Source organism: Euprymna scolopes, chromosome 6 (genome assembly GCF_053919585.1).
Source record: "Euprymna scolopes isolate OS-2025 chromosome 6, ASM5391958v1, whole genome shotgun sequence".
NCBI lineage: Eukaryota > Metazoa > Mollusca > Cephalopoda > Sepiida > Sepiolidae > Euprymna > Euprymna scolopes.
Window position 1 is genome coordinate 94586566 of NC_136487.1, and position 26606 is coordinate 94613171.

Sequence of the window (26606 nt, forward strand, 5' to 3'; positions counted from 1 at the left end):
CGTTTTATCATGAATTGATTGTTTTGATCATGTGACTATTTTATCTTAAAACTTTAAAAAGTAGGCATGTTGCTTTGTGAAAATATTTCCATTTATTCCATTTTGTTTGCTGCATGTAACAATTGTGTGGCATTTAAAAATGAAGTGAAATATTCTTTTGTTGCTAATCTGGTTTAAAATATAAATGAGAATTTAATGTTTAATACTGTAAAAAGACAGAAGATGTAGGATTACGGGCTTTGACGTGTGCCTTCATGAGAAAGATGTTGTTGTTGTTGTTGTTGTTGTTGTTGTAATGACGATGATGATGATGATGATGATGATGTAGAAGAAGAAGAAGAAGAAGAAGAAGACAACTTGAAACATCTTTGAAGTGTGTGTGCATGAGAAAGATGTTGTTGTTGTTGTTGTTGGTGGTGGTGGTGGTGTTGATGATGATGATGATGATGATGATGAAGAAGTAAAAGAAGAAGAAAAACTTAACGAATAGATCATTAAATAATCTGAAAGCATTGGTAAAAAGTAAAACAATCAAAACCAAAGCAAATTCTGTCCTCACCGAATTTTTTCTGTCCAAATTTTTCAAAATCCATTATCATTGGTGTTCTTTAATAATTCTAGTTACACGTTTTTGTGTTTATTCCTAAGGTGTCAAACTGTTTATTACGGTCCAAAACCCTTAAGCAGATGTGGCCATTGTCATAATGCTACATGCAATTTTAGAACCGGGGATTGTATGGGGCGATGTACTTCTGGTTATACTGGAAGCAAGTGTGACATTGCTGACATTAAACGTTGGTATTTTGATTATGTAAAAATGTGACTACTGTGATGACTATTTTGAACATCTTTCACGTGCGACGACTATTACATGTGTAGGTACAACTAATGTAATATTTATTAGTGAAAACTGTGGACTTAATAGCTCAAGTTCAACTGAGGCTTCTGAATTAAATATGCGTCCAACATCCAGTTCTCTTGACCTCAGTTTTGGGTAGAAGAATATGGTAGGCGAGTTTCTTAAATCTCAATAATGCAGTTTGATTATGCTAAGGATAACTCTAATGTCAGAGAAAAGCTTGACGAAAAATCCCTCTGGTAATATAAGTGTATTAATATCAGTAACGTAAAAATCTTGCGTTTTGGTTGTGATGAAGTCACTAAAAACGTTTTGATATTGTTTAGGTTTTTGAATCATTTCTTATGCAGAAAGTTGTCGAGACGCTTGAAAAAGTGGTAGTCGGTGAGTGAGAGGTCTAGAGAGTACGGCAGATGAGGCAGAGTTTTCCCAAAGTTTTCAACTTCTACAGGATTGGTTTAGCAACGTGCAATAAGGCATTGTCGTTAGGGGGGATTGTGCCTTTTCTGTTGACTAATACTGTGTGTTGTTGTTGAAATTTCTGATGCATTTCATCCATTTGTTGATAATATTTCTCTGCCGTAATGGTTTAGTCTGCATTCAAAAAACTGTAATTTTGTTTGTCGTTCAGGTCATGAGGCATCCATTTATCAGGTTTTTGTCTTTCCAATCTCTCTTAAGTTGTTGGAAATCCTCGTATACGTTACGTCATTCAAAAGCAAGCAAGTTATCAAACAGTTGTACGTTGATTGGATTCGACTAAAACTCTTAATTGATCATGGTCAATATTTGATGGCCGATAACTACATTCATCATGCTTAAGACCGTCGTACTAATCACAAAATTTCTGACACCATTGTGCTGTGCATTCAGTAGTAGTTCCTCGGCCAAATGCTTCATTGATATCGCGAGCTGTTTCAGTAGCTTTCAGCCTAGCTTGAATTGAAATAAGAAAATTGTGCGAATTTGATCTTTTACCATATTGTATTTCTTGATACAATCTTTGTATAGTGAACTTTGTTGTGCGACAAATCGGATTTCTTGATACAACCTGTGTAAGGTGAACCTTGTGCATATCGTCAGATTTTTTCGATCAGAGATTACACCAACTAAACGTTGTGAAAATAATACTTATGATGTGAACAGTAGTCTGAATAATCCAAATAATTAGAGATAGGTGAGTTTGGAAGTAACATTTTAAAAACTGTCCAACATACGTTAGCATGTAAAACAGATGATGATGATGATGATGATGATGATGATGATGATTATGATTTAGTTGCCTCAATTTTATAAAATTCATTTTCATTTATGTTTTTCAATAATTCTAATAAATTTCTACATTTACTTATAAGGATGTCCGACTGGTTATTACGGTCCAAAATGCCTAAGCAAATGTGATAATTGTTACAATGTTGCATGCAATGTTATCAGCGGATATTGTCCGGAGGGATGCATTTCTGGTTATACTGGAAGCAAGTGTGACGTCGTTGTAAATACAGGTTGGTAAAAGAATAATCGTTTTATCATGGATTGTTTTGATCATGTGACTATTTTATCTTAAAACTTTAAAAAGTAGGCATGTTGCTTTGTGAAAATATTTCCATTTATTCCATTTTGTTTGCTGCATGTAACAATTGTGTGGCATTTAAAAACGAAGTGAAATACTCTTTTGCAGCTAATCTGGTTTAAAATATAAATGAGAATTTAATGTTTCATACTGTAAAAAGAGAAGAAAATGTAGGATTACCGACTTTGACGTGTGCCTTCATGAGAAAGATATTGTTGTTGGCTTTGTTGTTGTAATTATTGATGATGATGATGATGTAGAAGAAGAAGAAGAAGAAGAAGAAGAAGAAGAACTTGAAACATCAAACAATGGACGAATAGATCATTAAATAATCTGAAAACATTCGTAAAAAGTAAACCAATCAAAACCAAAGCAAATTCTATCCTCACCGAATTTTTTCTGTCCAAATTTTTCAAAATCCATTATCATTGTTGTAATTCTAGTTACACGTTTTTGGTTTATTCCTGAGGATATCAAACTGTTTATTACGGTCCAAAATGCTTAAGCAGATGTGGCCATTATCATAATGCTACATGCAATGTTAGAACCGGAGATTGTCTGGAGGGATGCACTTCTGGTTATACTGGAAGCAAGTGTTACATTGCTAACATTAAACGTTGGTGTTTTGATTATGTAAAAATGTGACTACTGTGATGACTATTTTGAACATCTTTCACGTGAGACGACTATTACATGTGTAGGTACAACTAATGTAATATTTATTAGTGAAAACTGTGGACTTAATAGTTCAAGTTCAACTGAGGCTTCTGAATTCACTATACATCAATATCCAGTTGTCTTGACCTCAGTTTTGGGTAGAATATTATGGGAGGCGAGTGTCTTAAATCTCAATAGTGCAGTTTGATTAGGCTAAGGATAACTCTAATGTCAGAGCAAAGCTTGAAGAAAAAGCCCTCTTGTAATACAATTGTATTAATGCCAGTAACGTAAAAATCTTGCGTTCTAGTTGTGATGAAGTCGCTGAAAACGTTTTTGATATTGCTTAGGGTTTTGAAGCATTTCTTATGCAGAAAGTTGTCAAGACGCTTGAAAAATTGGTTATTATTGTATAGGATGCCTAAGAAGATGTGGCCAAGTCAATAGTTCTGGATTCAATGCTATTAACGGATATTGCCTGGAGGGATGCATTTATGGCTATACGTGAAACAAGTGTGACAGTGCTATAAATGGAGGTTGGTAAAAAATCAAGCATTTTATGACGCGTCGATTGTTTTTATTTCATGATCTTTTTTGCTTAAAACCTTAACATCTTTCTTTCATTAAAAAGTAGAGATATTTTTGTTGTTTTTAGATAATTCAGTTTCGTTTAATTTTGCTACCTTCATGCAACATTGTGTGACATTTTAAAGAAAGAAGAAAATATCTTCTCCAGCTATTCTTATTCAAAATATAAAGGCGGATTAAATGTTGCTTATTATTATTATAGAAAAAAAAGGAAGCGTTACCAGCTTTGAAACGTCTGGTCTGTTTTGCATATAGGGCATTCATATTTTTAATGAAAATAGTAAAATTGTGTCATTAGTTTGCATGTGAAGAAAAAAACTACCTGGGGAATACAAACAGCTCAAATTTTTACAGCTTAAAGATAACATTGGATTTTGATATTTTTCATTGTTGTAGTGATCGTTTTTCTGGCATTTCATTTAACTGAAATCATTACACACTTTACTTTAGGAAAATTTGACGTAAATCAGTATCAACTAATTAATGAGCATCTCAAGATTGATTAAAGGTCAAGTGCGACGATAGTAATAGTTTAATAATCAGTTAATATTTATTCATCGGAAATTTGTATTCAGAATGCATATTTTATGTTTTCATCTGATATTTTTCTTATATTTAATATTTTTTCTTGAAATCTTGTCAAGATATTTTTAGGATATACTTTTAAAATAAGGTGTTATTTCTTAGATTATTTTATGTTTGAAACTGTCATTATATATGAATTTTTTTTTATGTTTTTAGCCAGATTAACATCAAGGCCCAAATCTTTGCATTTCGTAATTCAAAGATTTTAACTCATAAGATATATTTATCAGATGAAATCAAAGAGTCTTTTATCAATCTGTTATCCTCACTTTGGTTAATATACAAGTCATGAAAATTTAAATAATGTACTTAGTCATTATATGTTATAAAGTGAGCAGTGACAACTACAAAGGATTCATCAGTGAATAATTCAAAAAGTGTTGATTTAGTTACAGTAAAACACAGCAAACATTTTTCACATTTCACATTTTTCTTTAATTTGTATTAATTCTGCATACACTATATTCTGATTGTTTTGAATTTGTGACAATCTAACCATTTTGATGTTTTCAGCTTCATTCATGCAAGATAATCATCACAAGATATTCGGACTTAAGAAAAGTATCCCTACCCACGCAACTAACAGTGCCAGAAGACAATTATATTAAATCATAATTTCAAAAAGAAATTTCCACTCTTATATCAAGTGCGCATATGGCTTGTCTGCAGCGATTTTCATAAAAAAGAATTGCCAGTCTTTCAAGTACAGATAAATTTTCATCGAAGAAAGGATTCTGAATGTTGAATTCAATTATTTTTTCGGCAGAAGAAATATCAAAATGTGGACTCAAATATTCTATCTCTTTCAAGGTTTTAAGCAAGTCAAGTCATTAATTTGAACACTGCAACGCATAACGATTCAATTCTTGAATCTTCACCTACTGAACTTGAAAATTAGATAAGTGTCATTCGAAACATAATTATTTTTTCATGGATTACCATATTTATCGCATAGTGTATTCCAGTCTGCAGGCATCCGTTTTTAATATGCACCTGAAAGATTCTGTAACAATGGTCAAGATGTTTGAGCATTACTGTTATAGATTCTATACATAATTTCAATCTGTTATTCTCATTGTGATTGTTGGTAACAGAAACAAATGATGCATATCAAGATTTGGTATGCATCATTTGTTTCTGTTAACACAGACAACTTAAGTAGATTTCATTGGATAGAGAAAATGTAGAGAAAAATAAGAACTTAAAACCAAACAACTTTTAACAAAACTACAGGATTTGTCATAAAGCTTCCAAAAACGTTTTTGATGAAAAAGTAACTAGAAACTTTATTCCTTATTGGACTACTATCATGGGTGCCTGGCGTTGCCCAGGTGTTTGGAGGTGTGTGTTGAGCAATAAAAAAAAAAAAATGGAAGTAGGCAGGCAGGCTTGAACCCGTACCCTAAAGGAATAAAAGAACGTGAAAACAAAGGAAAAAAATATGTGACATCTCTGCCGTTGTGTCCGTCACCACACGAGAAGTGGCGAAGGTTTAAATTAAGGCTAGTCAATCGAAAAGAGGGGATGAATTTCGAAAATATCGGTGAAAAAGCGACCCCTCCCTGTAGAAAAGTGCCCAGTTGAGGGGGAAGGAATTAATGTTTTTAGCCAATGTTTCAATATATGTTGTCCGAATGGTCGAGCTTTAAAACAATACCGATCTTGTGAAAATCCGTCGCCTCTGTCGAAAGTTTTTGCAAGACATACATACATACATTTAAACAGACAGGTGAGATTTATATTATAGACTAGAGGGGGGTACCCGGCGTTGCTCGAGTGTTTTTCGGTGTGTGTGCTCGGGCGGGGTTTGAAACATAAGAATAAGCGAAGTAAATATTTAAAAAAAAAAAACTAACGTAAGGCAAATGAACGATGTTAAATGTAAAAATCGGAAAAACAAAAAAAAGGAAACAGAAAAACGAACGTTAAAACTTCTTTAAAAAGACTGAAACCCCCCCCCCCCAAAAAAAAAAAACACGTGAAAAATGGCTTCGGGGTTTACCCAGTGTTGCCCGGGTGTTTTGGGGTGTGTGTGGTCGGGCGGGGGTGGGGAGTGGGGGGTGTTAAGGAAACCCTAAGAATAAGCGAAGTAAAAAAAAAAACAGAAAAACGAACGTTAAAAAATCTGAAAACACGTGAAAAATGGCTTAAATAACCCTGCTTCAATATTAAAATTTAAAAAATCGAAAAAAAAGACGTCTCACACCACGATTTGAACTCAAAATGTTTAGATAATGAGGCCGCGCTCTAAGCAACTGAGCTAAGATGACGTCCACGAAGTTGTGTCAGTTTTTCAAATATTTAAACTAAATCAGGTTATGACGTCGTATGACGCATGCGTAGAACCGGACTCATCATGAGAGGACGGTTTTTGCTGACCCCCCCCCCGTAGAAAAATGCTGATTTCAGGGTGATTAAATTAACGTTTTTGGCCAATTTTTCGATATTTGTCGGGCGAAGGTTGGAAGTTTAAAATGATACCGATCTGGCAAAAATCCGTGACCCATGTGGAAAGTTTTTGCGAGGCATACAAACACACATACATACATACATACAAACAGACATTTTGGCTTTTATATATATAGATGTGCTCCAGATTAGAAGAGATTATATCAAGATTTTAATCATCAATGATATCGAAATAGACAGTTGTGTGGTCTTTATAGATGTCAACAAATGAATATGATTTGGAAGATCATTAATAAAAATCAAGAAAAGATTTGGGACACTGGTATGACAGTATGTGTTTCCTACTTCTGCCTATGAGCAACTACGTTTTGTCAAGAAACAAATCTACCATTGAGAAATACAGTTATCTTATGTAATATTTCAGTCAGCAATTGATCTTGCCTGACGAAATAAAATTGTTTGTAGATTGCTTTTGCAACATTGATCGACAACTCTTTGACTTATCACAGATTCAAAGAACTGATAGCAAAAAAATTGATGGGTCTGTACTGAAGTGCAGATAACTGATCACTTGTATTTCTAAATACTGGAAAAACTATGAACATTTTTTTGCTGTTACTGCTGTGGATTAAGAACTTGAAACACAAAAGATTAAGAAAAATGACTGACTTAGTCATAGAATTACCTCAAAAGCGTTGATATATGATAAAGAAAAACAATCAAAACTAAAATAAATCACATACTTCTCAAATTTTTTAGTTAACCAAATTTTGTAAAATCAATTTTCGTCATTGTTTTTAGTAATTCTAATATTTTTCAACATTTTGTTTTATTCTTAAGAATGTCCAGCTGGTTATTATGGTAAAATAGTACGGTAGGCTAGAAACTGAAATAAATATCCCAAACAATTTACTTTCAATTTAAAACTATTTTAAGATTTCTTGCCACCGTAGACAAAATCATTATTCTTTGTTCACGGTGGCTACATTCACCCTAGGTCGGGTGAACAGATTATTTTCAACAAGTTCCCAATATTCTAACCACTAGATGACCAGGCATGATGATCCGAAGCTGCTTCTGTTACAAATGCAAGCCATTCGCAGTTCCAGTGACGGACACTGTAAAGATGAAAGTTCAAAATCAGTAAAGCATCCTACTTCACTGTCCTAATCCATGCTTTGAGTAGGCCACTGCAACCGTTTGTTATAGCCTGGTGGTGTAGTTCGATCGATAACTCCACTGATGAAGTCACCTGGGTGTCATCCAGGACATGGCCAAACCAATGAAAGCATCTGACAAGGAAGTATTTTTGGAGGAAGTGGATACTGCAGTCAGCACAAATTGTACTATTGGGGATAAACTGTTGCCAATAAACATAGAGGATGCAGCATTAGAAATGCTGGTCAAATACGTGATTGTTGTCATTTGCCCGCACAGACCAAGTTTCACAGCCATAAAAGAGAATGGTGCAGATAAAGGCCTGGTAGATTCCGACTTTGATGTTCACTATTATTTCTTTTTGATAACAATTCTGTGATCGAAGTCGAAAGAAGGCTGTGCAATCATTGCTGATGCTTGTGTCATTGTTGTTATTATTGTTGAGCATGATTCATGATGATTATTTTGTTGGTATTCATTTTACCTGATATCATTCTATTCAGAATTCTTTATAGAAAGATATCAGCTACTTACATGAGGAACCACGTGAAGTTTGCCAACATTATTAAGTGACACTCTTTCTGTGAAACAAACTAGGTTCGAACTTAGCACACCCACGTTGTCAGCCCGCCTTGTTAACCACTGTGTCACCATTACCTCCCTACAGATTCTGTTGAGAATTTTTTCCTTACCTCGGCCTTATCGCTTGTCACTAAGTAGATTGCATTTGTTACAGTGATCAACAACTTTTTCACTTATCACAAATTGAAAGAAATAACGATATACAACAAACTGATTGGTCAATTCCAATTTACTTTTGAACAAAAATTTCTAAGGAGATTGAAAGCAATTTTCTTGTAAGCAATAATGCTATAGCTTTGTAGGAATAAGAACAAGTTCTGGCAACAGATTCTTAATAAAAATGATTGCAACGTTATCAGTACCAGTTTTCATACTGATATTATGATTCTTGAAAAGTTTGGCAACATATTGAATAGATACATCGGTGTCATTTTTCAGTCAGGTGAAAATTTTCGAAATAGAGGAACCTGTCCACAAAGTACGTAATTTGAAGCAGAATGGTGTAATGTTTGTTAATGAAGATTGTGGATTCAATATTTCCAGTTTAGTAGAATCAAATCACTTTGCACTGATTTACTGTAACAATGGAAAAGAAAATGGATGGTTATTAGTTTCAAAGCACATTGTGATGGATGGTTGTGATGGTGGTGGTGTGGATGTTGTTGCTGTTGCTGATGGTGATTTAGAACTTGAAATATAAAAGATTTAAAAAAATGACTGACTTGGTCGTTAAATCACCTCAAAAGCGTTGGTATATGGTAAATCAAAACAATCAAAGTTAATACAAATCACATTCTTCTTTAAACAAATCCTCAAATTTTTTAGTTGACCAAATTTTGTAAAATCTACTTTCATATTTTTATTCTTCGATAATTCTAATATTTTTCAACATTTTGTTTCATTCTTAAGAATGTCCAGCTGGTTATTATGGTACAGGATGCATAAACAGATGTGACTATTGTATTGATTTTGCATGCAGTCCTATTACTGGAGAATGTGTGAATGGATGCATTCCTGGTCATCGTGGACGCAAGTGTAATATGGTTATAGACATAGGTTGGTAAAAGATCAAGCATTTTATCATGAGTTAATTGTTTTCATTTTGTCATTATTTTTGCTTAAAACTTTATCATCTTTCGTTTCATAAAAAACATCAACATTTTTTGTAAACATAATTACATTTCTTCCATTTTACTAGTTGCATGCACCAATGTACTTACTTTGAAAGGGGATTGTCCAAATTGAATAGCAATTGTCTGATATAAGGAAAAACCCACATTGATCAAAGCTGATTGCTTTTGGACGCTGGGAACGATGCAACAACCTTCGTATTAGTTTCGCTTTTATTATACGAAAAAGGCGAATCTACACACGCCGATCGAAAAATGAACATACATACATACACACATTTTCGCTTATATATATGGATTCTAATATTTCTCATTTGAATCACTTTGTCTCTTTATTAAAGGGGAATATCCACAGTCTATTGATAATAATGTTGATAATCGCTAAATCAATCGCTGACACATTTCTAGTTTAATATACACAACTTCAAATGAAATATATTTTTAAGTACATTTTTTAGTTTAATATACGCACCTTCAAATGAAATATATTTTAAAGCTTTTATAGATGAAAATCTTTCATGCTAAATGATCATCAAAAATTGAGGTAAATCAAAACAATCAAAATTAATACAAATCACATTCTTCTTTAAACAAATCCTCAAATTTTTTAGTTGACCAAATTTTGTAAAATCTATTTTCATAAGTATTCCTCGATAATTCTAATATTTTTCAACATTTTGTTTTATTCTTAAGAATGTCCAGCTGGTTATTATGGTACAGGATGCGTAAACAGATGTGAATATTGTACTAATTCCGCATGCAATGTTATTACCGGATATTGCCTGGAGGGATGCATTCCCGGTCATTATGGATACAGGTGTGAATTAGCTATAAATAGAGGTTGGTAAATGAACACGCATTTTATCCTGAATCGATTGTTTTGATTATTTGAGATTTTTTTACTTAAAACTATTACATCTTTGTCTTTTCATGAAAAAAGTAGACATGTTGTCTTGTAAAAATAATTCCATTCCTCCCATTTTGTAGTATAATTGTGTTGCATGTACAAAAGAAGTGAACTATCTTTTATTACGATTGAACAATCCTTCATGCGAGTCAGTGTATAAGTAATGTAATATTTATTAGTAAAAACTGTGTAATATATTGTTCAAGTTATATTAAAGCACCACTTGAAGAAAATTTTAATAAAATAGTAGGCTACGGTAGGCTCAGAACAACATCATAAACAAATTATTTGCTTTTCTTAATTTACTAGCGGGGGATACCCGGCGTTGCCCGGGTATTTGTAGGCATGTGTGTTTGGTGTGTGTGTGTGGGGGGGGAAATCAGAACAAAAAGGAAACTTAACGATAGCGATTTAAAAAAAATATGAAAAAATCAGATGGGGGGGGGTGGCATGTGAGCTCGAACCTGGAGCCTTGAGGCCTATAGACTGAGCCTGAACACCTGTGCTACGGCGACAATATTAATGTACAAGGGGCGTGCAATAAGTAATGTCCCTGTCCCACTTCCAGTTGTCTGATCTAGCTGAAATTTTGCATGTGCATCTCTACAGGTTATGTGGCAAATTACAGCTATGAACTAATTGTGGTTTCTGCTTTACAGGTGTTTGAACTGAGTCAAGTGTGAAATGGAGCCTGTTGAATGTCGAGCAGTGATCCGGTTTTTGTATTTGAAAGGACACACACCACAGGAGACTTCTGATGAAATGAAAAAAAGTTATGGTGATAATGCCCCATCATATGATCTTGTAAAATGCTGGCATCGTGAATTCAAACATGGCCGGAAGTCTGTGGAAACAGCGCCCAGACCTGGTCGCCCCCCTTCTGCCATTGATGAGGCATCTGTCCATCAAGTTGAGGCTGCCGTTTTGGAAGATCAGTGCATTACTATTCGCCAAATAGCCCAAGATGTCAAGATTAGTACAGGGTCTGTGGAAACTATCATCCATGACCATTTGCATATGCATAAGATGTCTGCCAGATGTATTCCCAGGTTGCTCACACCATTCCAGAAGCGAGAATGCGTCGAGTGCTCAAGGATGAATTTGGAGTTGTGCCAAGAAGATGAGTCAAAGTTTTTCAAAAGACTGATTACACAGAATGAAACCTGGATCCATAACTATGATCCAGAGACCAAAGCCCAGTCAATGCAGTGGAAGCACTTGGACTCACCACCTCCAAAGAAGGCAAGGGTGCAGCCCTCCGCTGGCAAGGTCATGTTCACAGTCTTCTGGGACCAGGACGGAGTAGTGATGACAGATTTCCTGGCAAAGGGTACCACAATTACAGGAGCCTATTATGGTCACTTTTGAGGAAATTAAGGGAAGCTATCAAAATCAAGAGGCGGGGCAAGATCAGCAAAGGTACCCCCCTCCTGCAAGATAATGCTCCGGTCCACAACTCGCATATCGCCAGATCAGAAGCACGGGCGTATGGTTATGAAATCCTTCCCCATCCTCCCTACTCTCCTGACTTTGTACCCTCTGACTTTCACCTCTTTCCAGCTATGAAGTTTTTGAAAGGTAAACGTTTGCCAGATGATGCAGCCTTGATTTCTGAAGTCACATCGTGGTTGGAGGATCAACCTGGGGTGTTCTACAGAAACGGTCTCCAGAGCTGCATCAAATGATGGGAGAAATGCATAACTCTGGGTAGTTCCTATGTAGAGAAAGACTAATAACTGTGCCAAGTTTTGTTGCTCTACTGCTATGGGAAGTGGCTCAGAAACATTACTTATTGCACGCCCCTCATAAGAGCGATTAAAATGAGTCAAGTCAAGGAGGTTTGATTGAGAGGTGGACGCTTAATGAGGTCATCGTGGGAGCGTTGATGACGGGGCAGTTTTTTGGCGTTTGTTTAATTTGTTTCACTGCAGGACCATTTTTTCATTTACTGTGGGGCAGTTTGGGCTTCCCCAAGATGATGGGAGGGAGGGGATTGAAAGGGTATTGTCCAAATTAAATAGCAATTGTCTGATATAAGGAAAAACCCACATTGATCAAAGCTGATTGCTTTTGGACGCTGGGAACGATGCAACAACCTTCGTATTAGTTTCGCTATTAACTACAAAATAAGTCAAAACACCAAGAACTGCAGACAATTAAAACAGAATTGCAGAAATTATTATTGTTCCCAAGATTTATCGGAGAGGAACTTATGTTTTCAGTGGTGTCCGTGCGTCCATCCATGCATCCGTGCGTCTGTCATTCCGGACGATTCATAGATAAATGTTGATTAGTTTTTCTTGCAATTTTGCCACAAATTGTATTTCATTAAATAGATGTGAACAGTAAAAAAAATGTTTTTGGCAAAAATTCACTTTGCGTCCCCAGGGGCTCAAAAGAAGTCAAAAATGCTCCAAAAATGGCACTTTTCCTCCATAACTTTTGATCCATCAATTGCATCTTTCTGAAAGTTAACCAAAATGTGGAGCCCATTGTTCTTAATATAAATCCAGTATGGGTGACCATGGCAAACTTCTGGTTTGCGTCCCCGGGGACTTTTAGTGCTGAAAACGCCCTTTTTTTTTTATATTTCTCAACAAAAACTTGATATGTCTGACTATATAATGGTTTTTCATGGTAGTCAACTCAAATATACATGTGTTAAGGCCTGAAACTGCAACGTTATCCATTTACACTAGGATTTGGCGTCCCCTGGGGCTCAAAAGAGGTAAAAAATGCCCCCAAATGACACGTTACCCCATAGCGTTTGATCCATCTGTAGCAACCGACCCACGCTACAAATCACAAGCAGGACCTACTTCTCTCAACGAGATTTGAAATCCATTTCTCCCTGGCTTGTCCAATCACAAGCCAGCTCTTTATCACATGACAGAGTATATAAAAGGCGAAATCACGAACCTTTAGTCCTCTTTCTCGCTGGTCTGCCCAACAGCAAACATCGCCGTGGAGGGAGGTGGGGCTTTGACCCCCAGCAGAACGTGAGTACTACAAGCTAACAATGGCTCTCTTCTACCATTTATTTCCACGTACTGTACCCAAACGAACATTCTTTGCCATGCTAAAGAACACACAACTCACGCATGCCAGCACATTAAAACACTGAAGTCTTTGCCTTTCTTTCTCTTTTAACCAGCTTCCTTCTTACTGACGGCCACTACCTATAAACACTTGTAAACGGAACTGAACTGTTCTCTCACTCAACCAGCCAACAACGTATTAATTCTATCATTACATATGAGCACTGAACTCTCATACTAATACGTTTCTTTCTTGTACTCTTCTACTACTTCTCGATGCCATACTAGTGGGTAATTGTTACGGCTTTACCTTATCATTAGCTACAAATAAAAAAAAAAAATTCTTCGTTTCTTTTTCTCTCTTAATTTCCCCTCTCTGTCCTGCTCTAAGTAAATCTGACGACCTAGTCCACAAATTTCAAAATTTCATCATGACAAGTTTCAAGAAAAAATACACGATTAAACCCGGTTCTCCAACTTCCAACGTAGACCCCTACTACCATGTCTCCTTCTCCAACATCAGGGGTCTACGTTCTAACCTTCCAGAGGTTGAAACCCAATTACAGGAGTCTAAACCAGACCTTTTATTTTTAAGTGAAACTGCCATTGGACAGGCTATTTCCCTAGAAGAGTTCGCAATTAAAGGATACTCTAACTTAACCTTTAAATCTGACCCCCAAGATCGCCATGGGCATGGAATATGTGCCTATATTAAAGATAGCTTTCCATATGGTAGGGACATCTCCAGGGAAGATCCTAACTTACCCTATATGTGCTTCCGGGTTGCTTTAGCTCACACTATGGCATTTTTATTTACTCTCTATCGCCCCCACAACAGCGGAGTTACTATATTTAAAAGCATATCTGAGAAAATTGACCAAGTCCTATCTGCTTATCCTTCAGCTAACATTCACGTATGTGGAGATTTCAATGTTCACAACGTCGAATGGTTGACCCACTCAAACAAGACCGATAATGAGGGGAGGTTCTGTTATGATTTCTCCATTGCCTATGACCTCACTCAGATTGTTCAGGAACCCACCCGTGTGCCCGACAATGACGGCCAGTATGCGAGCCTACTAGACCTTTTTCCCACAACTTGCCCTGAACTATGTTCAGTTTCTGTTCTGTCGCCTCTTGGATCTTCCGACCACTCTGTTGTATCAATTAAGATAAAAATCAAATGTAATAAGTCCCCAGACGTACCTCTCCATCGTACAGTATATCGATACACTAAGGCTGACTTTCATACCCTCGAAAAAGTTTCAGCAAAAACCTAACAGCCAGCCATGATTCTCTCCAGAATGTGCTGCTGCCATTGCGCACAGAAATCACTTTTTCCACTGTTGTCAACGTAATAGATGTATGGAAACTAAAGCCGCTTTCAGGACTGCCAGCAACCATTGTAAGAAAGTAATAAAGAGCGCAAGATGGTTGTATGCTCAATCTGTTAAGTCCAAAGTAGCTGAGTAGCGGCTTGGTTCCCACCAGTTTTGGCAAATAGCAAACAGAATTCTGAACAGAAGTGTGCGCTCCATTCCAACTATCATCAATGGACCTGAGGTAATCTCGTCAGCATCAGACAAAGCCAAACTCTTTGTCAAGAACTTTGCAGCTAATTCTACCTTTTGCGATCAAGGCCGCCAACCCCCAATATTTCCTCCTATATCTGAAAACACACTATGTGATATACGTATATCTGTACGTGATGTTGCCAAGCTAATCAAAAACCTTGATTCCAGTAAAGCAACTGGCCCGGACGGTATTCCAATTATAGTACTCAAAAAACTTCAACCTGAACTAGCGCCCATACTTACAAAACTATTTAAACGTTGTCTTAAGGAGAATAGTTTCCCATCTCCCTGGAAAATTTCATCTGTATGCCCTGTATTTAAGAATTCAGGTGATCGCTCATCCCCCTCTCAGTACAGGCCAATAAGTCTCCTGTGCGTCATGAGTAAGTTGCTGGAATCTGTGTTAAATACAGAAGTAATCAACCATCTCAACAAAAATAACCTTCTTAGTGACACTCAATATGGTTTCCGTTCTGCTAGATCTACAGCAGATGTGCTTACACTTATATCTCATAGGATTAGCAAATCTCTCGACGGAGGCAACCTTTCTAGGGCAATTGCTCTTGACATATCTAAGGCCTTTGATAGGGTATGGCATAAAGGTTTACTTCATAAGATCTCTAGCTATGGTATAGCTGGAAATGTTTTCTCAATTATTAAATCATTTCTTTCTGATAGGTTCATAAGAGTAGTAGTTGAGGGGCAAAAATCAGAAGCCCACAGTATTAATGCCGGTGTCCCTCAGGGGTCCATCCTGGGCCCAACTCTTTTCCTGATCTACATCAATGATCTTCCAAATCACATCCTTACATCATTTGTAGACATTTATGCTGACGACACTACCATTTATGGTAGCACATCTAAGACAGTAAACGACCAAGTTCTCTCCAATTCTCTCTCCTCTGATCTTGAGCATGTAGTACAATGGGGAAAGGAGTGGCTGGTTACTTTTAATGCATCTAAAACCAAGCTTCTCTTTTTACATCATCAACATTCTGATCCACATCTGGCATCAATTGAAATGAATGGCTCTCGTCTTCAGGAGGCCTCAAGTTTTGACAAGCTTCTGGGCTTGACCATTACTCCTGATCTTAAATGGAACAAGTACATCAAATCTGTTGCCAAGGCCGCTGGAAAAATGGTGGGATCTTTCTATCGATCCAGTAGATATCTCACTGCTGATGCAATTCTCTATCTATATAAGAGCCAGGTACGTCCAAGGATGAAATACTGTTGCCACATCTGGGCAGGAGCTGCTAGAAACGACTTGGCCTGCCTTGATAGAGTTCAAAATAGACTTCGTAGCCTCGTAGGAGATGTCCTTTTCTCTTCCTTGCAACCTCTATCTCACAGAAGAGATGTTGCGAGTTTGTCTCTGATGTATCGTTATTTTCATGGAAAGTGTTCGACTGAGCTTCAATCTATGGTCCCCCTCGCAAAACTTTCACAAGAAACACTCGTCTAGCTGTAAACACTATCAATAATTCCCCCCACTCTTTATCTGTGCCTAAACCTAAATGCAGATTCCATGAACAAAGCTTTTTTATTAGAACTGAACACCTGTGGAATTGTCTTCCGTTTTCCTGCTTTCCGGCTGACTACAATATGGTTGTGTTCAAGTCTAACGTAAATAAGTTCTTGATGAGCCGTTCCATATAAGTTATCAAATTTAACAAATTTTCATTACTAATGATTATTATATTGTCCAATTTCTATTTTACACTCTTTAACCCTTATCATTGAGTGGCCTCTTGGCCTTGATAATGAGTTGATACCTATGAAAAAAAAAAAAAAAAAAGAAAAAGTCCAATGTGAACAAGTTCTAATTGAATCGTCCCCCTAAGTAATCCAAGTTTCAAAATTCCCACTGTTTACTATGCTAAAATCACAATGACTAATGTATACCTAGTAACCCTTATCCTCGAGTGGCCTCTAGGCCTTGATAAGTGGTGACACCCTTGTAAAAAAAAAAAAAAAAAAAAAACTAACGCTACTAACGAAAATGATAAATAAAGTTTGTTTATTAAAAGTTAAAATGAGACTTCCTTTCGTTGCTATCATTTCTATCCATCCATTAGATTTTCATGAAACTTAGCAAAAATGTGGAAGCCATTGTTCTTAATATAAATTCTGATTCGTATTCCTCTGGGACTTTTAGGGCTGGAAAAAAAATGCCTTTTTTGAATCTCTTTTTTCATATTACTCAAAAACTTGATTTGTATGTCTATGTTTCCGTGGTGCTGTATTCAAATATACATGTCTTAAGACGTGAAACTGCACCGTTTGTCCATTTTCTCTGGGGGAAGCGGCGTTCCCAGGAGCTCCAAAGGGGTCACAAATGCCCCAAAATTGCAAAAAATGACACTTTTACTCCATAACCTTTTCCCCATCAATTAGATTTTTCTGGAATTTGGCGAAAATGTGAAGGCAACGTTGGCCCTTCACACTTCTCACATTCATCATTTCTTCACTATTTTTGTGGTGTCATCTTACATGCAGCACCAAAACACGCACGTCTTGTTATTATTAATATTGATAATAATAATAATAATAATAATAATAATAATAATAATAATAATAATAATAGACACAAGTGAGGATACACATTCTTGTTTTTAGATGGACGACTACATAACACCCCAAGAATAGATAAAGTAAATAGGCAATAAATAATAATAAACAAATAACTACATAAAATAAAAAAAAGGCTATGAACTAATTAAACCAATACACCAAGCAGACAAATAATTTAACATTAAATTTAAAGCTTAAAAAAATGGAAAAAATACAAACAGATAGACACAATCATTACAGACCGGAAAAAAAGGAAAAGGGAGAAAAAAAAAAAGAAAAAAGAAAAACAAGCTACCCCTTAATTAAAAAAAACTTAAACTATTTAAGAAGAAATATATCCAAAGTTAACTCTTCTTTGTTAAAAGAAAATTTAAACACGTAATGATCTGAACAAGCACCGCAGAAAATTAAAAATTGCATAAAATAATTACAATTTGACACTGGAAATTTCCATCTAATTATCACTTTTGAAAATGAATTGTAAAAGATGTTGGTAAAGCTCTATGTCTTTTTTTATGAAAATTTCTTTAATTAACTGTATTATTAATTATAATAAAAGTACTATGGATGAAATTATTGCGTATATACAATAGTATTTGTCAATACCAATTATACACGGATATTACATAGCATTAATGAATTAGGAACTGTTAAAAATTATTAACTAGCAGGACCTGTGGAAATTCCATAAGGGACTGATTCATATGTAATATATTGATGTTGGCATTCTGTATATATTCAGCGTAAATGGAGACGCTCTGATATTATTGTAGCTGTTTTGTTAAAACTGCAAAAGTATTTATCTAAGCTAGCAGGGACGCCTGGCCTAGCCCGACCATAAAGTATGCTCGCATATGATATTTTAATTCTTACAGATTTTGTATATATATATAATGTTCTATCGATTTTTATATATATATAAAAGTTGTGATTTCAAAACATGACAGCAGCTTTAATCGTAACCAAAACCATAAGTTATGAAATATATATATTGGGAGAACTGCCGACTGTCAACACGACTGTTCTAGGTTCAATCCTTGGCTTGGGAAAGATGCTAGTCCAGCGGCACTGATGAGTTGTGATACAACGAAACAGGACTGTATGTCGATGACTACAAATATATTTTAAGCCTCCCCCCCTCTTTGGGTAGAACACTGTCGTAAATAATCTCACTCGCTACTTGATTGGCTGAAAAGGCGAAGCTCATTGTTTGTTTGTTTGTTTACAAACAGGCGATTTGAATACTATAAAAGTGGTGGCGGATGTCTATTTAAATAGACATTCTGACGAGTTATTGACGGACGTCGATTTCATGGTCAAGTGGGAGAACTACCGACTGTCAACACGACGGTTCTAGGTTCAATCCTTAGCTTGGGAAAGATGTTAGTCTAGCGGCACTGATGAGTTGTGATACAACGAAACAGGACTGTATGTCGATGACTACAAATATATAAACCTGAGTTCCTTCAGCTATAATCGAAACCGAAACCACAACTTAGGAAGAATTCTTGGTAAAATTATTTATAAAAAAAAAGTAAATGACTTTAGTGCCATCACCTATAATCAAAACTGAAACCAAAACTTATCCTTGGTAAAGTTATTTATTACAAGAAATGGAAGTCCATAACAATTAAACGACAATCACTCGGATGTAAGCGTGATGCAAAAAATAGATAACACACGCGTCGTCTTATTAATATATAGATGTTCATAATTATAAGCCCCTTTAAGATTGTTAAGTTGAGACCTGTCTGGGAAATAAAACAAAAAGGCAGTCAACTAGCAAATATACAAAGTTCACGGCTTCTGGTCGTTAGAACACTCTCTGACTGCTTTACTGTTATGTCCACATTTGGCATTTATAAGTGTTTAATTTTCCTTAATTCTCAATTTTTTGTTCTTTAGTTAAAACTAAAGAGGAAAAACATCGAATTATTTTTTTGTTTGTTTTTCTCATTTAATAAAATTTTTACGCTTTCAAGTGTTTTTTGAAACAGTTTATCTGTTCATTTAAAACTTTTAGTTTTATAAATGGTGCTTTAAGAGCTTCTGCCAATTATATATATATATATATATATATATATATATATATATATATATATATATATATATATATATACTAGCAAAAGTACCCGTCGTTGACTGGGTTCAAAAACATCCTACAGAAAATGGACTGATTTATGAAAGTATGATAGGTTATCAAAAGGAAGGGTTGTAAATTTGGGTTGAATTTGGGGTATCAAAACCAAAGCAAAATAAAATGAAAGTAAAAATAAAATAGATAAACCCCATAATTTATTATACCAGACCTGTTCACACTGAAACACTTATCACAATATTCTGTGGATCTATATTAAAAAAATCTTGTTAAACTTTGTGACATATTTCCATTCTATGGAGGTCAGGTTCGAACGAACACCCAGTTCTGCCAGATCAAACATACCCATTCCTGTGTCTTGATATATCTTCTATCATTATATGTAATCAGTTTTTTAAAATAGCCAACCATATAGGAGCCTATTAGTGACCACACACACACACACACACACACACACACACACACACACACACACACACACACACACACACACACACACACACACACACACACATTCAGCTTTATATTATAGATATATGTATATATATAATTAATGAAAACAAAGGGATGTAGTGTTTACCTGATATATACACAATGGTAAACTTCAAACTAATATAAATAATAGTATTTATATATAGAAAATTTAATCCCAAACGAATTAAAAAAGCTCAATACGCAATAGAAAGTAGAGCTTATTATAAGAGAAAGAAAATTAAGACCGTATGTTGAACTTTACAATCAAAATTTATTGTTCGACTGAATACCCCAAAAAACAATTTGCAAAGTCCTTATTCCGGGGAGTTTCAAAGAATGCTATTCTTATTATTCTTCTCATCAGAGGACATAAAGAAATCAGCAAATTATATTTGTAGCAATGTTAGAATTTGCTAATTAAGGCATTACGTGAAACCACAATGAAAAAAATAAAAGCGATTAAGCGAGGCCCACTATTAATTTGTTTTGTAAACAAGCTGATGGTTCGAGCACTGTGAGACGGGAGGGTGTGAATTTAATACACACTCTATGAGAAATATTTACGGCACTGATTCGTAGCCGAATGGTGAAAGCTGCCGACTGTCAATGCAACGGTTGTAGGTTCAATCCACGGCTGGGGAAAGGTGTTTGTCTAGCCGCACTGATGAGTTGTGATACAACGAGACAGTACTGTATGTGGATGACAAACAGTACTGTATGTGGATATATATATATATATATATACATACATGTGTGTGTGTGTGTACATATATATATATATGTAGAGAGAGAGAGAGAGAGAGAGAGAGAGAGAGAGATTTATCTTGTATTTATTATATTTAATGTTTTGTCTTGAATTATTGTGAAAATATTTGAGGATGTTTCTGAAATCAGGTATTTCTTAGATTATTTACATATTGAAGACGATTATTTTCATTATAGTTGTTTATTATATATATATTTTTTAATGCTTGTTGTAGATGTTTGTCACATGTAGATGGTAACATGTTCCCATTAAATTAATTATTTCTGCATCTGTGTTACTGGCTTCCAGATTGTTAGCTGCACTAATCAACAAATATGTAACATTTGAAAAAGAAGTGAAATGTTGTTCCAACTTTAATTGTTCAATTTCTTTGTTTTCAGGTGAATATCCAGGAATTAATTATATGCCAGGTGAGAGATATTTGCTATCTAATTTATTTAGGTTTAAAGTAAATGTATGGATAAAAGCAAGAAACAAAATATTGAGCTTCAAAAAACTCTTTCTGAAATTGTTATACATAGTTGAAATTCGTGTTTGATATTATTTCGTTTTTATTTCATATTTTCTTGATAATATTTTTTGTCCTAATACATGGTTAGTAATGCACTGCCCCTATCATCATGTTTGGATACTTTCACATCATATTGGTTAAGACAGCTATCTCGACCTAAAACTGGCAGATTCAGGTTGACTTTAACATATGCAAACCTTTCATGTATAAAAACATTTGAATTGTTAGATTGACCTGAGATCTCAAGTCTCAGCCAATCAGAATTCTTCACACATAACTGAATCCTTTATGATACAGCAATCCAATACACATCTAATTTTGTGAAATATTTCGGTTTCACATTCTGCCAAATACTTCTTTAGCTTTAGATAGTGTTTGTCTTTAATTTTTTTACTTAAATCTCGGGGGTGTTGATTTTCTATTTGATTTTTTAAATGATACTAAGTAATCTATTAAATCAACCGATTTGTCATCTGGCATCCAGAGGAGATAAACTAAAAAGCTGAACTGAATTAATTAACTTGGGGAGTTATCTCCCTTTGATTATTTATTTTATTAATTTATATTATTTAGATTATATTTGTTATTTTTATGAGAACTTTATGATCATTTGTATTTTTCAGGTGATGCTAATCTACAAAGTGATTTTATCCCTAGTAAGTAAATTTACATGAATCTCTCTCTCTTTCTCTCTCTCTCTCTCTCTGTCTCTCTCTCTCTCTTTCTCTCTCTCCATTTAATGTCATTTTTCAACCAGGAAGAAAACGTTTGTTGAAATTTTGAAAGCTCACTCTCCAGTTCTCACATGTCAGTTTTCTGGGAACTCCAATCTGTATAACTTTGTTGAATCACTTGCTTTCAAGTCTCCCTTAACCGGCTAGCCTTTTTACAATTTAAAACTGTTCTGCTTCTACAGGAGATAGACTGCTTCACATGACCATAGCAACAAAACCGATTTGAACTTAGGATAACATGTATGCTGGTTAATGATAGAACTAAGAAGTAATGGTGGTCAAGTGGTTACTGACACGGACTGACGACCTGGGTGTTCCAAGTTCGAATCCACAACAATCACTTTTACTTAGGATGTCGGCAACCATCTCATGGTTTCTTCTGTAATTACCCGTCCTTCTATAAAGAATTCTGACTACAAAATAATGGGGATATCAATACCAACAATAGAATCTTTTGGATTCATACGATATGATGATGAACGGTAGAACTTTCAGCAAATTCTCCGACCTAATGTGTCGGCTTTGAACAGATATTACATTACAGATCATTAATCTCTCATTGCATTGCAATGTAATATTGCATGAATACATTTTAGTAATGGTGACATCTTTGCAACCACCTTTACATTATATAAACATAAAGTTTGGTATATTATTTCATACTAGCAAGACCTGTGGAAATTCCATGCTGCTTTCTACATCAATTTATTGTTAATAATAATATTCCTTTTGAATTAATAAATGTCTGTTAGAATAAATGTTATACAAAATGACCTTTTATTTTGCAAAAATAACTGTTATTCTTAGTTAAATATTCTTTAAATAAATGAAATTAATATACGTCTTTTTATTCATTTAAAATTATAACAATTTAATTCTTTTTAAAACAATAAATATTCTATATCTTATTATCACAAAAATAATATTCTCAAATCAATAAAATTAATATTGTTGAGACACTTGTAGTCTGTCTAAACTGTACGAACGAACTAACTAAACCAAGATGGCCGACTCCTATTTATATCACCACAAGCAAGGGAGGTAACCATGTAACTGAAGCAAGGGAGGTAACCAATGTCTACATTAACATTGCTGCTGTCCTCAAGTGAATAATTTATTTCTGATTTAACAAGTCCCTTAGAAGCTCAGACGAAGCTCCTGCCTTGGTCAAACAATCAGAGACCTGATCACAACCCTTGATCCATTCTATCTGTATCTCTCCTCTACTCTTCATTTCTTTCAGCCTTGCTACATCTATTCTCAATCGTCGATCGCTTACCAGATTGTTGGAATTCAATGTCTCCACAAGTGATGCATTATCTGTCTTGCAGAGAACGTCTGGCAATTTAGATAACTGAAATACCTCTTGTATCATAACCGCAGTCAAAACACCAGCATCAGCTCCCTCATTCAGAGCAAGAGTCTCTGAGGCCAATGGGCTTTTTGTCACTCTGTCCAATTTCTTTGACGCCCAACACATGGGGGCCATTTTGTCAGTACTTCCTCCAATAAAGACAACAAAACCACCCTGTGAAGATCCATCCTCCAGACTGGCATAAGAGGCATCAGTATAACACAAAATGTGTAAATCTGAGGGCTTTCCCAATTTTGGAAATGTTATAGAACCCTTCTTGGATTTCAATTTTGATAAGGCTTTATTCGCCTCAAATAAGGCTTTTACTTTGGGATGCTTTCCAGTGTTGCTCATTTTACACACATCAAAAGCTATATCAGGGCGTGTTTGAGTTGAAACCCACATCATCTGACCTGCAAGTCTCTTCAACTCATGCTTTTCTTCTTCATTCAGTTCATCATTTTTCCTCAGTATCCTCCCTTTGCTTATTTCTATTGGAGATATGGAAGATACATATAGATCTTGTTCTACAGTGATCCCATTTTCCTGTTGATTAACATTCAGTCCAACATATTTGAATGTTCCACTTTCATGAGATCCCACCTTAAATTTTTCTTTCAATGTTGCAATCACATCCCTTTCAAACTCTGTGTTTCCACAGAAAACAAAATCATCCACGTGCATAGCAAGAATTCCAGTCAAATTTCCTTTAATATCATGCCACAAAAACAATGCATTATCATAAGCACTTGCTACTCCTTTTAATTCAATCAAAGCCTGAGTAACTCTCTTGTACCATGCCCGTGGAGCATCATTCAATCCATAGATGCATCTTTTTAATTTCCACACTTGAGATTTAGGACAAACATCAGATGGTGGCCTCAGGTACACATCTCTCTCTAAAATACCACCTTGCAAAAAGGCTGAGGTAAAATCTATGGTCTGCAGCATCCAATTCTTTATTGATGCGGTTAGCATGACCATTCGCATAGCTTCACGGCTACATGTTGGGGAGTCCGTTTTCAGATTACTATTTTCTTCATAGCCTCGTGCTACAAGGCGAGCTTTCATTGTTTTCTGATTATCCTTGAATTTTTCAGTAATCACCCATCTTGTGGATATTGTTTTTTGACCTGTGTATGGCACACATTCAAATACTTCATAGGTGTTCATGTTTTTTATTTCTTTATGCTTGGCATCCATTACAGCTTTCGACTGCTCTTGTTCAGCGGCGAGCAGGACTACATTTTCCTGTTCAGTATATTGGGGCACTTCTCTCCAATGATCAATATGATTCCAGTTGATACAAACTTGATCCTCGTTTTCATCCTCAGGTTCTATATTGATCCAATGACTATATTTGCCAGTTGATTTAGGCTGTACTGACATAACCTTTCCTTTCTTCCACTCCCCACTTCCATTTATTTTATAAGTTATGGTCTTATTTCGGCCAGGTTTTTCAGTCTTATCTCTTAAACTGGTAGAACTATCAACAACTTCTTCTCTGTCTATATCTTCACTTTCTACCACTTGATTCTGCAACTCCTCCTCCTCAACTGAAAGGTATTTATTCTTCCCTTCTGTAGTGTTTCCCAGCATTTCAGCTTTTTTTGTTCTTTTTTCGTTGTTTTTATTCACTTTCATCAATTGGCACGGATGCATCCTATAAAATGCTCCGCCATGTCTGATTAAGACAAACTGGCCTTCTCTGCCTAACACTTTTGCTGGACCACGCCATCCTTTAAAACCCTGCCTCCGATAATAGATTTGGTCTCCGGTAGCATAATCTTCATCAGCATAAGTTCTGACATTAGACCTGAGAGCTCTCCTAATTCTCTCACTGGACTCAGCTTCCAAAAAGTTTCTCCTTGCACTATGGAGAGCATTTAAATTTTTTCTCACCATGTCACTTGTAGTAGAGGACTCCATAGCAGGTAACTGGTCTGTCAGAATTGAGGGTGTATTTACATTGAAACCGAATACAAGTTCATTTGGACTGTGTCCAGAGTAATTGAGGAGGGCATTTTTTGCACAAATAGCCCATGCCAAGGCAATTTCAGGTTCACACTTCTCATCGTCAATTGTTTTTTTCATTGCCTCAGCAACTATCAAATTATGACGTTCTACAGTACCGTTGCTGAATGGACTTTCTGCGGCAGTAGTACAGGTCTCTATGTTGAGTTTTTCATTCATCTGTCTATAGTGTTCGTTGTTGAATTCACCCCCATTATCACTCAGAAAACGAACAGGAGATCCGAAATAGGTAATCCACATCATAAAGATGTTTTTGATGATCTCCTCCTTCTTCTTTGTTTTGATCAATGTTGCCGCTGAATACTTGGTAGCGGCATCAATGAGATGTAGTATCCACACCTCATTGTGGATGAACTCTTTCAAATCCATGCAAACTGTGTGATTAAATCTATTGCCAAGAGGCAATCCCACAACCGGTCGCAGTGGAGCTTTTTTAAATCTAAGGCAAATTTGACAGTTTTCACAAACCTCCTCAATCGCCTTTATAAATTCCTTGTCATTGAATTTGCCACTTTTTTTAACCAAGGAAACAAGTTTTTCCTTCGAGGCATGAGCAAACTGTCGAAGAAGTTTTTCTGCTTTTTTTTTTTTTCTGTGAAAGAACACTGACCAAAATTCTGAACATGTAATACAATGTTCTTAGTACCACTATGATCCAACAACTTATTTGTTAAGGGGAGACAATAGTGCCCTGAAGTTGTGGTCTTTAGTTCAATACATTTATCAAAAATCCAGCACATATCTTTCCGGAAATCTAGCACTATTCCTGCTGTCTTCATTGATTTGTGACTTAATAGAAGAGGCAAGTCGTTTTTCACAATATCTGCTTCGATATAAACTCTTATACCTCCGAGTGTAACCGGAAATTTAGCAACTTTAATTGCTGTGACAGCCACTCCATCACCAAAACAAAAACTCCGGTCTGAGTTCGTATACTTCACTAGTTGCAGGTCACTTTCATTTAAAGTATCTAAATAAACATCAAGCCACACTTCGCCAGCCAG

At 35.6% G+C, this 26606-nt stretch overlaps 1 protein-coding gene across 18 annotated transcripts in view; it reads left to right on the plus strand.

The window, feature by feature from the left end:
- Nucleotides 1–26606, plus strand: part of LOC145277807 (uncharacterized) — a 262143-nt gene that overhangs the window by 70918 nt on the left and 164619 nt on the right. For 11 of the 18 annotated variants that reach the window (XM_080129669.1, XM_080129671.1, XM_080129670.1 and 8 more), the window contains 5 exons: nucleotides 2215–2361; nucleotides 9318–9464; nucleotides 10232–10378; nucleotides 21350–21379; nucleotides 22104–22136. In XM_080129669.1, the coding sequence (XP_079985795.1) occupies nucleotides 2215–2361; nucleotides 9318–9464; nucleotides 10232–10378; nucleotides 21350–21379; nucleotides 22104–22136 (504 nt within the window). The remainder of the gene's footprint in view (nucleotides 1–2214; nucleotides 2362–9317; nucleotides 9465–10231; nucleotides 10379–21349; nucleotides 21380–22103; nucleotides 22137–26606) is intronic. The other 7 variants (XM_080129682.1, XM_080129683.1, XM_080129686.1 and 4 more) reach the window with 4 other exon arrangements.